Source organism: Ranitomeya imitator, chromosome 4 (assembly GCF_032444005.1).
Source record: "Ranitomeya imitator isolate aRanImi1 chromosome 4, aRanImi1.pri, whole genome shotgun sequence".
Lineage (NCBI taxonomy): Eukaryota > Metazoa > Chordata > Amphibia > Anura > Dendrobatidae > Ranitomeya > Ranitomeya imitator.
The window spans coordinates 85,900,468-85,916,298 of NC_091285.1; the positions used below are offsets into that span (position 1 = coordinate 85,900,468).

The 15,831-nt window shown below is 43.1% G+C and overlaps 1 protein-coding gene across 1 annotated transcript in view; it reads right to left on the reverse strand.

The window, feature by feature from the left end:
* Positions 1-454: 454 nt before the first annotated feature.
* ANKHD1 (ankyrin repeat and KH domain containing 1) overlaps positions 455-15,831 on the reverse strand; it is a 226,002-nt gene continuing 210,625 nt past the window's right edge. The window contains exons 29-33 of the mRNA XM_069763859.1: positions 14,331-15,781; positions 6,637-6,807; positions 6,064-6,306; positions 5,012-5,184; positions 455-1,072 (exon numbers count right to left, since the gene is read on the reverse strand). Coding sequence (XP_069619960.1) covers positions 1,010-1,072; positions 5,012-5,184; positions 6,064-6,306; positions 6,637-6,807; positions 14,331-15,781 — 2,101 coding nt within the window. The 3' untranslated portion in view covers positions 455-1,009. The remainder of the gene's footprint in view (positions 1,073-5,011; positions 5,185-6,063; positions 6,307-6,636; positions 6,808-14,330; positions 15,782-15,831) is intronic.

The following is a 15,831-nucleotide window of genomic DNA, read 5'->3' on the forward strand; positions in this document are numbered from 1 at the left end:
GCAGTCTCATTGTGTCTCATATGTGATTATAAATAGCAGGATCTTCATGTCCGTGATGGGTATACAGCAGTCTCAATGTATCATATTCAGCAGACTCCGTGTAGTGCATTATTCTAGATTTTCTATACTAGTACTTGCAATCTTTGGACTTGCTTATAGATTTTAATATATTTTCCTGATGGGCACCTACACAATGCAAGGAAATTTTTCCCTCTCTGTGGTGGCAGAAATCAAGAGCATTACTCATGTTTTTTTTTTTTTTGCCAATAAGCTTTTATTAGTGTTTATTTCATATTAGGGCCAAGACAACTGTTCTTCCGATGTGGCCCGGGAACACCGTAAGGTTGGATACCCCTGGCCTAAATAATATAGCTTTTCCCTGAAGGTATATTGCAGGAGTGATGTTGAGTTAGTATATGTATTCAACTTATGTTAATTTATTGACAACACAAACTATGAAGAAACGTTTTATTAAATATTTGGGATGAATGGTCATTTTAACAAGAGGAACATAAAACAAGAACTTAAATTCAACTGAAAGACATTATAGCCCGTGTATGTAAAAATGGAAAGGTATACCATTACCATTTCTTTTAAATAGGATTGCATGAAGTGATTTTTCAATCAGAGAAGAGTAAGGCTGAAATTTGCTTTTACAATGTAATGTCCCTAACATAAGTGGCATTTAAGAAAACAAATAACCGTAACTGAGAAAACATGAAAGGGGGTTGTCGACTATTTGGACAACCCTTCTTAAATGCTATACGTCTTCAATCGTAAAATAATGAGGGGTACGGGGAGAAGGGCAAAACTCTACTCTCAGACTGATGCTGTTCTGGTGCAGGCGCTGTATCTGCTTTATCACACATGACCTTATGTCACATGAATGCTGCAGCCCATCAGTAGGAGGAAAGTGTTTGCATTTAAGAATAGGTTGTCCAAGCAGTAGACAAGTATTTTAAATTGTTCCGGGCATCCCAATTCAAGTCTTAAATGGTGTTCAGCTGTATTAATTAACATATTTTAGATGTGCAGTTCCAAGAGGCGGTGATGTCCATGTTCCTGGCATGGCCTAAGAGGACAAAAAAAAAAGAAAGAAAAAGTTTAGTCACAAAAATTATTTCAGGTGATTTGTAAAACAAAAAATTGATAAACATTCCTCACAATTAGTGATGAGTGAGTGTACTCGTTGCTCTGGTTTTCCCGAGCACGCTCGGGTGATCTCCGAGTATTTGTTAGTGTACGGAGATATAGTTTTCATCGTAGCAGCCGTTAAGATTTACAGCTATTAGCCAGCTTGATTACATGTGGAGATTCCCTAGCAACCAGGCAACCGCCACATGTACTCAGCCTGACTAATAGCTGTAAATCTTTCAGCTGAGGCGATGAAAACTTAATCTCCAAGCAGTCAAATACTCGGAGATCACCCGAGTATGCTCGGGAAAACCCGAGCAACGAGTACACTCGCTCATCACTACTCGCAATCTAATGTGGGGATACCTATACAGGGAATGTATAAACCTCCCTGCATCATAAACCATTAGTAGGGAATGCAATGCTGAATGCCCACAGCAGTCATTCCTCACACTTGAGCTCCAACCATACAAGGAAGTTTATAGGGCACTAGCTGAAGAGCCTAGCGTTGCCCGGGCATAGTAACTGTGGTTAGTTATAACAAATTATAATGATTACCGTATATACTCGAGTATAAGCTAAGATTTTCAGCTTATTTTTTTAGGCTGAAAGTGCCCCTCTCGGCTTATACTCAAAGTCATTGTCCCAGGGGATCGGGGGAGCAGCAGCTGTCACATCATACTCACCTCCTCCCGGCACAGTCTCTGCACGTCCCTGCTTCTCCGATGGTCTCTGGCCCCAGCAGCTCTTCCTGTGTTCAGCAGTCACATGGTACCGATCACTAAAGTAATGAATATGGATGCTTCTCCACTCCCATAGGCACAGAGCATATTCATTACTTTAATGAGCGGTTTCACGCGACCGCTGTACACAGGTACAAGCTGCCGGCGCCAGAGACCATCGGAGAAGCAGAGACCGCGCCAGGATGGTGAGTATGACTGGGGAGGGTGAGCCATGCGATATTCACCTGCCTCCGTTCCACCGCCGCGCTGTGTCTTCCGCGTCCTCTGGCTGTGACGTTCAGGTCAGAGGGTGCGATGACGTGTTTAGTGCGCGCCCTCTGTCTGAACAGTCACTGCAGAGACTCGGAAGACACAGCGGCGTGCGGCAGTGGAACGGGGAGAGGTGAATATCGCAAGTGCCGGGGGCCTGAGCCAGCGGTGACATCGGCACCGCACCTGGCCCCCATAGCGTGCCGGTGTCCCAGTCTGCTCAGGACACTGGAACCTGGCTCCCAGCAACGAGAGGGGAGTATGTCATTTTTTTTTTTATTTAATAGCAGCAGCAAATGGGGCATATTATTCTATAGAGCATCTTATGGGGGCCATCAAACTTTATGGTGCATCTTATGGGGCCCATCATGAACTGTATGGAGCATTATATGGGTCATATTTTAATATGGAGCATCTTATGGGGCCATTATTAACCTTTGTGGAGCATTATATGGGGCTTATTATTTGTATGGAGCATCTTATGGGGCCATCATGAACTTTATGGAGCATTATAAGGGGTGTATTTTGTATGGAGCATCTTATGGGGCCCATCATGAACTCTATGAAGCATTATCTGGGGATCCTGATTTAATATGGATATACAAAAACACGTAACCTACTGATGTCTCAATTAATTTTACTTTTATTGGGATCTATTTTTATTTTTGAAATTTACCAGTAGCTACTGCATTTCCCACCCTAGGCTTATACGCGAGTCAATAAGTTTTCCCAGTTTTTTTGGGGCAAAATTAGGGGTCTCGGCTTATACTCGGGTCGGCTTATATGAGTATATACGGTATATTGCACATAAGAATATTTCACATCATATATTCAACACTACAGAATTTCTTTTCCCCCCTCACTCCTCATTTGCCCCCCTCATTTCCCCCTTACTTCTCTTCCCCTCAAACGTGCACAGCAACTTCCTGTTATGAGCACAGCGGTGTCATCCATGAGGCTCCTCCCTTTCCCTTGACGTCACGCCTCACAGGAGCAACTCTATTCTAGAAACGACGGAGCTAGATGTGGTCTGAGCCTGCCGCGCACGGATACTCTGAAGGCGGTGGCCCCGATTGTAGCTCGCAGCGGCTGGGATGTCGCAGCCAGTGAGTTTTGCAGGGTGGCTTTCAAAGTGAATGTGTCTCCGTCCGTGTGGACGGGGCTTTGTGTGTGGCGTGAGTGAGGCCATGCGGAGTGGGCGGGGCTATGTGGAGTGGGCATGGCTTGATACATACACACATACATTATATGTATATATAAGATGCTCAAATGTACATACTTATCACATATGATGTGACCGTATAAAAAAAACTGTCACAAAAGAGGATATAAAGAATGTATGTTTGGATGGGAACATACCATATTGGCTAAAAAAAATAGTTAAGGGAATCTGTCAAATCAAAAAAATGCTATTAAGCTTCAGATATAGTGTTAATCTGCAGGTTAATAGCACTATAATATTGTGTGGCTGCAGCACTGAAAGCTCAGTCAGCGGGAGGAAATAACTAAATTACTCCAGGCAGCCTCCTGCTTTTAGTCAGAAGCGCAGCTTCAGTCACTGCTCAGTACATAGTGAACGGTGGCTGTAACCACAGCCCGGCACTGACTGATAGTCGTCTCAGCACTGATGCACAGCACAGTCTGCTGTCAGCCATTGCTGGGGGGTTGGTTACAGCCACCGCCCACTTTGACTTTGTACGGAGTTGAGATTGAAGTTGAACCTCTATGACTAAAAGCTGAAGGCTGCCGAGAGGAATAAAGCTTACTTCATCCCATTAGATGAGCTTTCAGTGTGGCAGCTGCACAGCGTTAGATTAACCTGCAGATTAAACCCATATCTGCAAGTTAATAGCGTTTGGGGACATGGCCTGTTCCCTTTAAAACATTAACAATTCCCAATTTGGGGTGTTGTGGAAAATGTAAATAAAATAAGATTGCAATGATTTGGAAATCTTAAAGCCATATTTTTTTTTATTCACAACAGAACAAAGAACACATCAAAAGGCTAGAAGTATTTCCATTTTGTCTATATATATCTTGTAGATTGTGAGCCTTCGCGGGCAGGGTCCTCTCCTCCTGTACCAGTTATGACTTGTATTGTTTAAGATTGTACTTGTTTTTATTATGTATACCCCTCCTTACATGTAAAGCGCCATGGAATAAATGGCGCTATAACGATAAAAAATAATAATAATAAAAAAAAAATCATCACCACCATCATATAGAAATTGTTGACAGCAACACATCTCAAACAATTTGGTCATGGCTAACAAAAGGTGGGAAAGGTAAGTGGTACAAAAAAATAAAAACCCAGCGAGGGTCAATTTACCAAAAGAGCATGTTAGAGAGGCAGAGTCTCTCAGAAGCCAGTATAGTCAGAGGTTCATTAATCTGTTCAAAACGGAATCTACAAATTGTGGAACAATTAAAATAAATAAAATGCTCAGCATAAAGTTGTAGAGACTCCCATCTGAAAACCATATGACGTTTGTTCACGCCTGGTCTTGATGAGGCATGTTGGAGTCAAAAGTTCCCGATTCATTAAGAGGTGGGAACTGCAGTAAAATTTGTGGCATATGGAACACTGCAGCTAGATCCAGCCATTTTGGCAGAGCTGAATGAAAGTGGCATGAACATTTTTTTTGACTCACAACCCCGGATTGAGCAAAGTATTTGCAACTTTTCGAAGAGATTTACAACAAAATACCCATATTTGAAATGCTTCAGCAATGGTTACCACATTGTACCCTCTACATTCAGTGGTAGTAGGGAAGGGGCTGTCTGATTTGAATATAAAAGCTTACTATTTTGTATTTCTAATTATCTTTATTGGTGAAATATCTGTTTTCACATGGTCCATGGGAAAACTTACGAAATTAACTTACTTTGGAAAAGTCAACAGTGCTTGATGTTGGTCGATGGAACCCAGTGGAAGGATGTAACACTCCGTATTCATCCCTTTCCATATACTGGTGTAGTGAAAACACAGAGTTTTCTGGTTGAGGTTGATGGAATATTTGGGCATTCATGACTGGCTGAGACCACCCAGATAACACTTCTAAAGGTAAAAAAAAAAAAAAATTAATTTCAGCAAACATGCATTAAAGATTTTATATTTTACAACTCCACAGAATGTCTGGTTTACAACTTTAACAACAATCACTCCTCCAAAAATCATTGGTTTCCGTACATCAAGTTGAAGGCATTAAAATAGCCAACTCTTCAGACGTAAGGTAACTAACAACAGTGGAAGGGCGAGTAAGTTGTTAGATTTCCTGTATTAACCCCTCAGTGCCACACGCGTTCTGCTGGTGGCTCTTCCGGTCTCTGAATGAACACGAGCCATCATTTAAAGCAGAAGGATTCTGAAAAGTCAGTACATGACAAAATATTCACTAAGATTCCCTGTGTCACGCATTCGTGTTTAGAACCTACACCAGGTATTACAACAGCACAAACTCATTAAGACCGGTTTACACACCAGTCTAAATGAAGGGCTGGAGTAAGATGTACTGGAGACTGGAGTAAATTTCTATCAAATTTATGCCACGATAGTAGAATAAACTATGATTTTGTTGGCCACGCTCAACCACATACCCTCTTTGCTCACCACCACAGAAGAGTTGCTACACCTGGTGTAAATAACAAAAATCAAACATTGTTTCCCAACTATGTGATGTCGTAAAATTGTTGCACATCTTCATCAGTTATCCACGAGAATTCTTCTGCAATAGGCGCTATAAATATGGCACTTGACCACTGTAGCGGGCAAATTCTTGCCATCTGGAAACAAAGCCTAAGAGAACTACTGAACCATCTCAGCCCATCAATAAAGAAAAGAGGCAAGCAAAGTCATTTTTTTTGCTTTTAATATTTGCATTTTTTTTTTTTTAAGCTATTAACTTAAAAAAAAAAATGTAACTGTCCAAATTCATACCTGGCTCACTGTTGACTCCAAATGACCATATACCATTTTGTCCAACAGAAGTGGAGTAGGTGTTCCCAACAGCACAAGAGCCACTCTGTCGAATTCGTGCTAGCCGCTCTGTTCCAATAGGAGGTGGTATTTTGCGATCATTCGTAAAGTTTATTGGCTGCATTGGGCCTGACAACTGAGGATCAGTTGACGATGGCAGTGGAGATGTAGAACCAGACAAAGCTGAAGGACCAAGAGAGTGACCTGAAATATAGATGATTCTTAAATGTAGCTAGATGAGAGGTCTACTAGCAGATCCAATAATTTAATCATAAAAAGGGAACCTCTCGGATTCATGCTGCCCAAACTACGAGCAGCATGAATCCGAGCCTGAATGTGCGATTGTACCAGGTAGATTTAAAAACCCAGGGCTTTACAGTAAAACATTCCAAGCTGCACAGCGAGGCTCAGATTCATGCTGCTTTTTATTTTTTTTCTGGTTTGGCAACATGAATCTAATGACAAGTTTCCTTTAAATATGGTTTTATAATTTATGTAAATAAAAAGAATGAAGTTAATGTAATTAATACATACATGCATTTGAAGAACTAGTCCAAGGATGCGGTGAAAAGTGTTGTCTACCAAAATTAGGGGAGCAAACATTATGTCCTTGCAAAAAAGCTTGACTTGCATAGAGATTGGTTTCCAAGCTGTTCATTGATGGTGCCGAAATGGGCAATGAAGAGTTGTCAGAATCAAAGGATGCTGTAAAGAGAATAAACAGCTAACAAAACCACATTTACAGAAAAACTGATGTTCAAATTCCTATCTATTGATGTGAATTGGAGGTGGATGTGCAGTACCCTGCTGCGGCCACCATCAAAAGATGGAGCAGCTACGCAATTGAGCATTACTGGCTGCCACTACAAAGTGCAGCTGATCGGTGGGGGTGCCAGACCCAGACTGATCAGACATTGATGACCTATCCCTAGCAGATTCTGACAGCTGACACCCCAGAAACTATCAGGGGCAGTGCGATATTGATCGCAGCATTTAACAGGCATGCAAAGGGAGGGAGCAGGGGCGTAACAACTGCGGTCGCAGCTGCGACTGGGCCCGGAGTGTTTAGAGGCCCGCCCAGTCCAGCAAACAAGTAGCACTAGCACCCTGCTGGCCACGCCCACAACGGCCAGCTTCCCCAGACTTCCAGCAGTGTGTGGCGAGTGGGCGTGTCCGTGAAGGACATGTGACATAGCAGAAGGGCTGGGCGTGTCACTGAAGCTTGACAGAGATGGAAGGCAGCAGCTGGTGAGTGAAGTGCAGTCGCGGCTGTAAAGTGCCTAACTACACCTGACACATGCGCGCGCGCACACACGCACGCACACACACACACACACACACACACGACCTGTGATGAGGTCACAGGAGGGGAGGAGTCACATGATCAGTGGCCTCAGTGTATGCAGGACTCTGCTGTGTTTGATTGTCATGGTGCTGAATGAGGGGATGTTTATGTGTGGGGTCAGGAGGGGTTTACAGTGTGGATGTAACAGAGCGGAGCCGTGTATGTGTGTAGTGGAGCAGAGTCAGGTGTGTACGAGGTGCACAAAGCTGAGCCGAGGGTGAAAGAGGTGAGCGGAGTCGTGTATGTATGGGGTGTATGGGGTGGTGCTGCGTGTTTAAGAGGTGTACGGGGTGGATGGAGCGGAGAAGCGTGTGTATGGAGTGTACGGAGCGGAGAAGCATGTGTATGGAGTGTACGGAGCGGAGAAGCATGTGTATGGAGTGTACAGAGCGGAGCTGTGTATGTGAGGTGTACGGAGCGGATCCGCGGGTGTAAGGAGCGGAGCCGCGTGTGCACAAGGTGTAAGGAGCGGAGCCGCGTGTGCACAAGGTGTAAGGAGCGGAGCCGCGTGTGTACAAGGTGTAAGGAGCGGAGCCGCGTGTGTACAAGGTGTAAGGAGCAGAGCCGCGTGTGTACAAGGTGTAAGGAGCAGATCCGCGTGTGTACAAGGTGTAAGGAGCAGAGCCGCGTGTGTACAAGGTGTAAGGAGCAGAGCCGCATGTGTACAAGGTGTAAGGAGCAGAGCCGCATGTGTACAAGGTGTAAGGGGCAGAGCCGCGTGTGTACAAGGTGTAAGGAGCAGAGCCGCATGTGTACAAGGTGTAAGGAGCAGAGCCGCGTGTGTACAAGGTGTAAGAAGCAGAGCCGCGTGTGTACAAGGTGTAAGAAGCAGAGACGCGTGTGTACAAGGTGTAAGAAGCAGAGACGCGTGTGTACAAGGTGTACGGAGCAGAGCTGTGTGTGTACGGAGTTCTCGGAGCGAAGCCGAAATTTGCTTACAAAAATAAAAAAAAAAAATTGTGAAATTTTCCAACACCGGTAGCCATATCCATTTTTCATGGTCTAAGGTCGGGGGAGGGATTATTTTTTGTGTGCCGAGCTGTCGTTTTTAATTATACCACTTTTGCGCAGATACGTTCTTTTGATCGCCCGTTATTACATTTTAATGAAATGTTGCGGCGACCAAAAAAAAAAAACAATTTTGGCGTTTTGATTTTTTCTCGCTACGCTGTTTAGCGATCAGGTTATTTATTTTTTTATTGATAGATCGGGCGATTCTGAACGCGGCGATACCAAATATGTGGAGGTTTTTTTTTTTATTTTGATTGGGGCAAAAGGGGGGCGATTTGAATTTTTATATTTTTAAACACTTATTTTGGCATGATTCAATAGCCTCCATGGGAGGCTAGAAGCATGCACTACTAGAGGTGATGCACAGATCATCGCTATACAGCAGAATTACAGGCTTGCTATGAGCGCCGACCACATGGTGGCGCTCATAGCAATCTGCCATCGACAACCATAGAGGTCACGAGGAAACCTCTGGTTGTGATTGCAACGCACCGATGACCCCCGATCATGTGACTGGAATTAGCGGTGTGCGTAGTTCTGGCCGCACGGCCGGCAGCTCTTGTTAAATCCCGCCGTCAGAGTTTGACAGCGGCATTTAACTAGTTAATGGGCTCAGGCGGATTGCGATTCGGCTCGTGCCCATTGCGAACATATGTCAGCTGTTGAAATGAAGACTTCAGTGGTTCGACTAAAAGCTCGGCGGTACAGTAATTTGGTGGCGAAACCAGTGCTACAGCCATTTCTCCAAAGTGTCCTAGAAGTCATTTTTCAACACAACAACACTAGGTCGCATTCTGTTGGTGCTGCTGTGCACAGTCTGGATGGCCTTAACGTGTTACCAAGGCCAGCAGAGTCTCTGGACTTGTCTCCCATCGAGCACATCTGAGATGTCATTGGTTGGTGATTTCAAAAGGGAGCTGCGAGAGGTGGATCTTGTGGATTTGTGTATCCAAGTGCATTGAGCCTGGCAAGAAATTCCTTAGACAACTATTAATCTCCCTGATATCATGCCAAGGCGAGTGTGTATTTCTGCATGTGGTACTCCTACTCTCTGCTAAAAAAGGGAAGTTTTGAAAACGTAAAATCATGTGCAGATCATGAACAGGTATATTGTTCCTGTGATTTCTGCTTTACCAATTTTTCCTTGTTTGTGTTGCAATTACAATGTTGAGAAATGTATTTTTCTGTTTCCAATGTTATGTGGGAAAATGAATGTGGTTCAAAACTACAACTCACCCCACAAAAACAAGCCCTCATATGGCTATGTTGACAGGAAAAAAAATGTTATAGCTCTTTGAAGGAGGAGGAAATAACTAAAGCGTAAAAAATGGAAACGGACTCAAATTGAAAGGATTAAGCACTATAGAGTGTCAGGGTACTTTTTTCACTTAAATGAATGTACCGTATATACTCGACTATAAGCCGACCCCCCTAATTTTGCCACAAAAAAATGGGAAAACTTAATGACTCGAGTATAAGCCTAGGGTGGAAAATGCAGCAGCTACCGGTAAATGTCAAAAGTAAAAATAGATACCAATAAAAGTAAAATTAATTGAGACATCAGTAGTTTAAGTGTTTTTGAATATCCATATTGAATCAGGAGCCCCATATAATGCTCCATACAGTTTATGATGGGCCCCATAAGATGCTCCATATTAAAATATGCCCCATATAATGCTGCACAAATGTTGATTATGGCCCCATAAGATGCTCCATACAGATAACTGCCCATATAATGCTGCACATGGCCGGATAAGATGCCCCATACAGACATTTGCCCCCATATAATGCTGCACATGGCCGGATAAGATGCCCCATACAGACATTTGCCCCCATATAATGCTGCACATGGCCAAATAAGATGTCCCATACAGACATTTGCCCCCATATAATGCTGCACAAGGCCGGATAAAATGCCCCATACAGACATTTGCCCCATATAATGATGCACATGGCCACATAACATGCTCCATACAGATATTTGGCCCAAAAGCTGTTGCTGCGATTAAAAAAAATAAAAAATTTACATACTCACCTCTCAGGCCCCCGACACTTGCTATACTCGCCTTTCCCGTTCCACCGCTGACCGCCGCTGTGTCTTCCCCATCCTCTGCGCCGACGTTCAGGAAGAGGGCGGCGCGCACTAATCGTGTCACCACGCCCTCTGACCTGAGCGTCACTGCAGAGGACGCGGAAGACCCAGCGGCGCTGACGGTGGCACGAGGAGCAGGTGAGTATCGCGCACTGTCCCGCATCATACTTACCTGCTCCTGGCGCTGTCGCTGCAGATCTGTTCCTCGGCGCCGCATTTTCTTCCTGTATTGAGCGGTCACCGTTACTGCTCATTACAGTAATGAATATGCAGCTCCACCTCTATGGGAGGTGGAGCCGCATATTCATTACTGTAATGAGCGGTACCATGTGACCGCTCAGTACAGGAAGAAACTGCAGCGCTGGAAGAAGCAGGCACCTGCAGGGACCGTGCCAGGAGCAGGTAAGTATAATTACACAGCCCCCACTCCCACTCCCCTGCCGACCCCTGGGTATGACTCGAGTATAAGCCGAGAGGGGAACTTTCAGCCCAAAAAAGTGGGCTGAAAATCTCGGCTTATACTAGAGTATATACGGTATTTGATATTTTTTTGCATATGGGTTTCATTAAAAAAAAAAAATTAATAGTTTAGATTCTACAGGCTATATTAATTACAGTGTAAAACAGAATCAGTCAGCTCGTTTTACGGCCTGGTCTATTGATTTGAACAGTGACAGACAGAGGCTGTGGAAGCTAAGCAGTTCAATAGTTTAAAGGGAACCTGTCAGCAGCATTGTGCCGAGTAACCTACAGACAGTGTCAGGTCGGTGCCATTTTACTGATTAACATGATACCTTGGTTGATGAAGTCTGTCTTGTGGTTGTTTAATCTTTATTTTCAGCTTTCAGTTAATGATTTGCTCGTGCTCCGGGGCGGCCTGTGGGGGGCATCTTCATGTGGTGCTCTGCTTTGGCATGCATCTGTATGGGCTTATGACCGGTAACTGATCCCTCACTGACCTGCCCTCTATTTTACATACTCCATATTATATGCATTGGAAAAAAGAAAAAAAAAAAAAAAAAAAATCACATTCAGCAGGCAGGCGTCTGTGCTGCAGCATGATCGCATGTATAATATGCATTTGAATATTTTATTTGCGGATATAAATTTATTCCGGAAAAAAAATTCTGTCTCAAAACCGCACCAGCGACGCCTGCTCAGTAGCATCTATTGGTGATCCGATGGATGGTACTGCGCAGGCGCCACCATCTTGCTAGAGGGGGAAAAATGGTCTCTACCAAGATGGCGGCACCATTTTGAGACATAAATTTATTCAGAAAAAAAAATTCTATCAAATAAAATAATTAAATGCATAGTATACATGCGATCATGCTGCAGCGCAGCAGATTGCGATTTTTTTTTCAATACACATAATATGCAGTATGTAAAATATCGGGCAGGTCACAGATCAGTGACCTGACAGAAGCCATACACATGAATACTTAGTCAGAGAACCACATGAAGACCCCCACAGACCGCCCCCGAAGCACGAGCATATCATTAACTCAAAACTACAAATAAAGATTAAACAACAACCACAAGACTGAATTCATCAACCAAGGTATCGATTTAATCAGTATGACGGCGCCGACCTGACACTGTGTGTAGGTTTCTGGGCACAATGCTGGCGGCAAGTTCCTTTTAATTAAAGCCTACTAAATATTTTACATTTCTTTGTGGAGCAAAGTGTTTGCCTGTTAAATGAACATGGTTTTTCATCATGTTCCTGGTTTTTAAATTTGGCATGAAGTAAAAAAGCTGGGTGAACTTCCTCTAAGTTTGGGGGTTAATCATTTTTTCATGGTATGCATACAGTCAAGTCTTCTGTTGCCAAGCAATCTGCCAACTCTGATAGCTTCGCTAATAGATCTTGGTATAGGTAATGAAATCTATAATGGGTGCCCTCTGAAACCTAAAGAGCCCATTCACTACTGTGAACACAAAAAAACACATCTTCCAAAAGGAGATGCGTCAGTCATGACACAAAACACTCTAAACAGCAACGTAAATATGGCTATGAAAAAATATTGTATTATATTGTTAACTATATACAGTCATGGCCAAAAGTATTGAAACCCCTGCAATTCTTTCAGATAATACTCCGTTTCTTCCTGAAAATGATTGCAAACACAAATTATTTGGTATTATCTTCATTTAATTTGTCTTAAATGAAAAAACACAAAAGAGAATGAAGCAAAACATTGATCATTTCACACAACACTCCAAAAATGGGCCAGACAAAAGTATTGGCACCATCAGCCTAATACTTGGTTGCACAACCTTTAGCCAAAATAACTGCAACCAACCGCTTCCGGTAACCATCAATGAGTTTCTTACAATGCTCTGCTGGAATTCTAGACCATTCTTTGACAAACTGCTCCAGGTCCCTGATATTTGAAGGGTGCCTTTTCCAAACTGCCATTTTTAGATCTCTCCACAGGTGTTCTATGGGATTCAGGTCTGGACTCATTGCTGGCCACCTTAGAAGTCTCCAGTGCTTTCTCTCAAACCATTTTCTGGTGCTTTTTGAAGTGTGTTTTGGGTCATTGTCCTGCTGGAGGACCCATGACCTCTGAGGGAGACCCAGCTTTCTCACACTGGGCCCTACATTATGCTGCAAAATTTGTTGGTAGTCTTCAGACTTCATAATGCCATGCACACGGTCAAGCAGTCCAGTGCCAGAGGCAGCAAAGCAACCGCAAAACATCAGGGAACCTCCGCCATGCTTGACTGTAGGGACCGTGTTCTTTTCTTTGAATGCCTCTTTTTTCTCCTGTAAACTCTATGTTGATGCCTTTGCCCAAAAAGCTCTACTTTTCTCATCTGACCAGAGAACATTCTTCCAAAACGTTTTAGGCTTTTTCAGGTAAGTTTTGGCAAACTCCAGCCTGGCTTTTTATGTCTCGGGGTAAGAAGTGGGGTCTTTCTTGGTCTCCTACCATACAGTCCCTTTTCATTCAGACGCCGACGGATAGTACAGGTTGAGAATGTCGTACCCTCGGACTGCAGGGCAGCTTGAACTTGTTTGGATGTTAAGCGAGGTTCTTTATCCAACATCCGCACAATCTTGCGTTGAAATCTCTTGTCACTTTTTCCGTCCACATCTAGGGAGGTTAGCCACAGTGCCATGGGCTTTAAACTTCTTGATGACACTGCGCACGGTAGACACAGGAACATTCAGGTCTTTGGAGATGGACTTCCTCACAATTTGGTTTCACAAGTCCTCAGACAGTTCTTTGGTCTTCTTTCTTTTCTCCATGCTCAATGTGGTACACACAAGGACACAGGACAGCGATTGAGTCAACTTTAATCCATGTCAACTGGCTGCAAGTGTGATTTAGTTATTGCCAACACCTGTTAGGTGCCACAGTTAAGTTACAGGTGCTGTTAATTACACAAATTAGAGAAGCATCACATGATTTTTTGAACAGTGCCAATACTTTTGTCCACCCCCTTTTTTTATGTTTGGTGTGGAATTATATCCAATTTGGCTTTAGGACAATTCTTTTTGTGTTTTTTCATTTAAGACAAATTAAATGAAGATAATACCAAATAATTTGTGTTTGCAATCATTTTCAGGAAGAAAATGAGTATTATCTGACAGAATTGCAGGGGTGTCAATTTTGGCCATGACTATTTACTACATTAAATGTTAAGAATCATTTAAACTATAATTTTGTGATAAAAATAATCTCATTACAAATCTATGGCATACATCTAAGTTTGCTGTTAAAATTGCTGAGTGACAAATGGAAATTCTTAGTAGATATAAAATCTTACCCACTGATCCAGATGAGCGTCTTTGTGGAGATCTAAAACCAGGTGGATTATTCACAATTAAAGAATGAAAATTTTCAAGCACGGTGTTATCTGGACCAGTTGTTTGGTCAGTTAGGAACTGGTTAGTTGTTTCTCCAGATGAATGACATCCTCCCCAACCTTGACCGCTTGATACCTGGTTAATGTGACTGGAAAACTGATTGTTAAGTGCAGGACCGAATGGTGGTGGCAACTGTGTACTTGCCAAATTCAAATGTACTTGGGAACTGTTTATAGACGGAGCTGAAAGGGTCGACATGAGGTTTGCTTGTGGGAGAGAATCTTGGATATTACCGGACTGAGAATCTGTAACAAAGAGAGCGTGTTCATCCTGGTGAATGAGCTTTGAGGGGATCATCGAGTTTAATTGACTCCTATATTGCATCCTATGCAATGCATATGGCTTATTAGAAAACTGGGGAACTCTGCAATTATCATCAAGTTCTGCAGCAGCTTCATTCATATAAACAGCAACCTTTGGTTCATTCCTATCTGACAGGGTACACGAAAAGCTCTCCTCCTTTATACCTTTGTGTGCAGATGAGGGACAAAATGGTGTCTGGTCACTTGTAAACGAGCAATTATCGGGCCAATTCACCCCAGATGAGGAGCGGATTTCTGCTGACTTATCCAATGGGTGCACTGTTCTTTGGACTGTAGAAACACCTTTTGTAGAAGAGTTGTTTTCTGCTTGCCCCTCAAAGACTGCACTAGTATTTACCACATTATTTGTGGTTGTAGATGACATGGAAGAAACTGGAGTATATTTGTTTGTTGTGTTAGAGGATATGGGCATGCCATTGCTGGTTTTCGGGTTGCAAGAAAATAGCTGCTTCCTGATGGATGAAGGGCTGTCTCTAACGCTTGAATGTTGAGAAATATCAGTTAACTTTGAGGTAGAAATTGAACTTCCAAATAAAGATTCATCAGTCTGTGCAGATTTATCAGTTTCTTGCAATGTGTGTTTTGGAGAAATAATTTTGCTACTTGATCTCACAGGAAATGGTCCCCATGTACTGGGAGATGGCCGAAAAGAGCCTCCAAGCGGTGTAAATGGTAAGTGAGGGTGTCTGATTGGCTGCATGGGTTGGGCTGTTAGCAGCGCAAATTGTGGATGGCTAGAAGACATAGGAAGTGGTCCATGCAAAGGGAGGTGCAAATTTTCCTGCATGTTTTTGGTCTGTTTTGGGGACTGATAGGCGGTCAGAACTCTAGACATCGAAGATGTTGCGTTGTTCGACACGAAAGAAGGACTTTTGTTGGTAGACACATTGCCAGTCCCAGATGAAGAACTTAGTGTCTTTGGCGTACGAATCAGTCCCTTTGGTATTAAGTCTTCAAGTTCTTTTGCAGGATCTTGAATCAAGGCATTAATCAGTTGTACCACATATCTTGTCGATTCTGTACCACCTCTGATGTTGGGGAAAAAAAACAGTTTAAAACACAAAGTATCCATATAAAA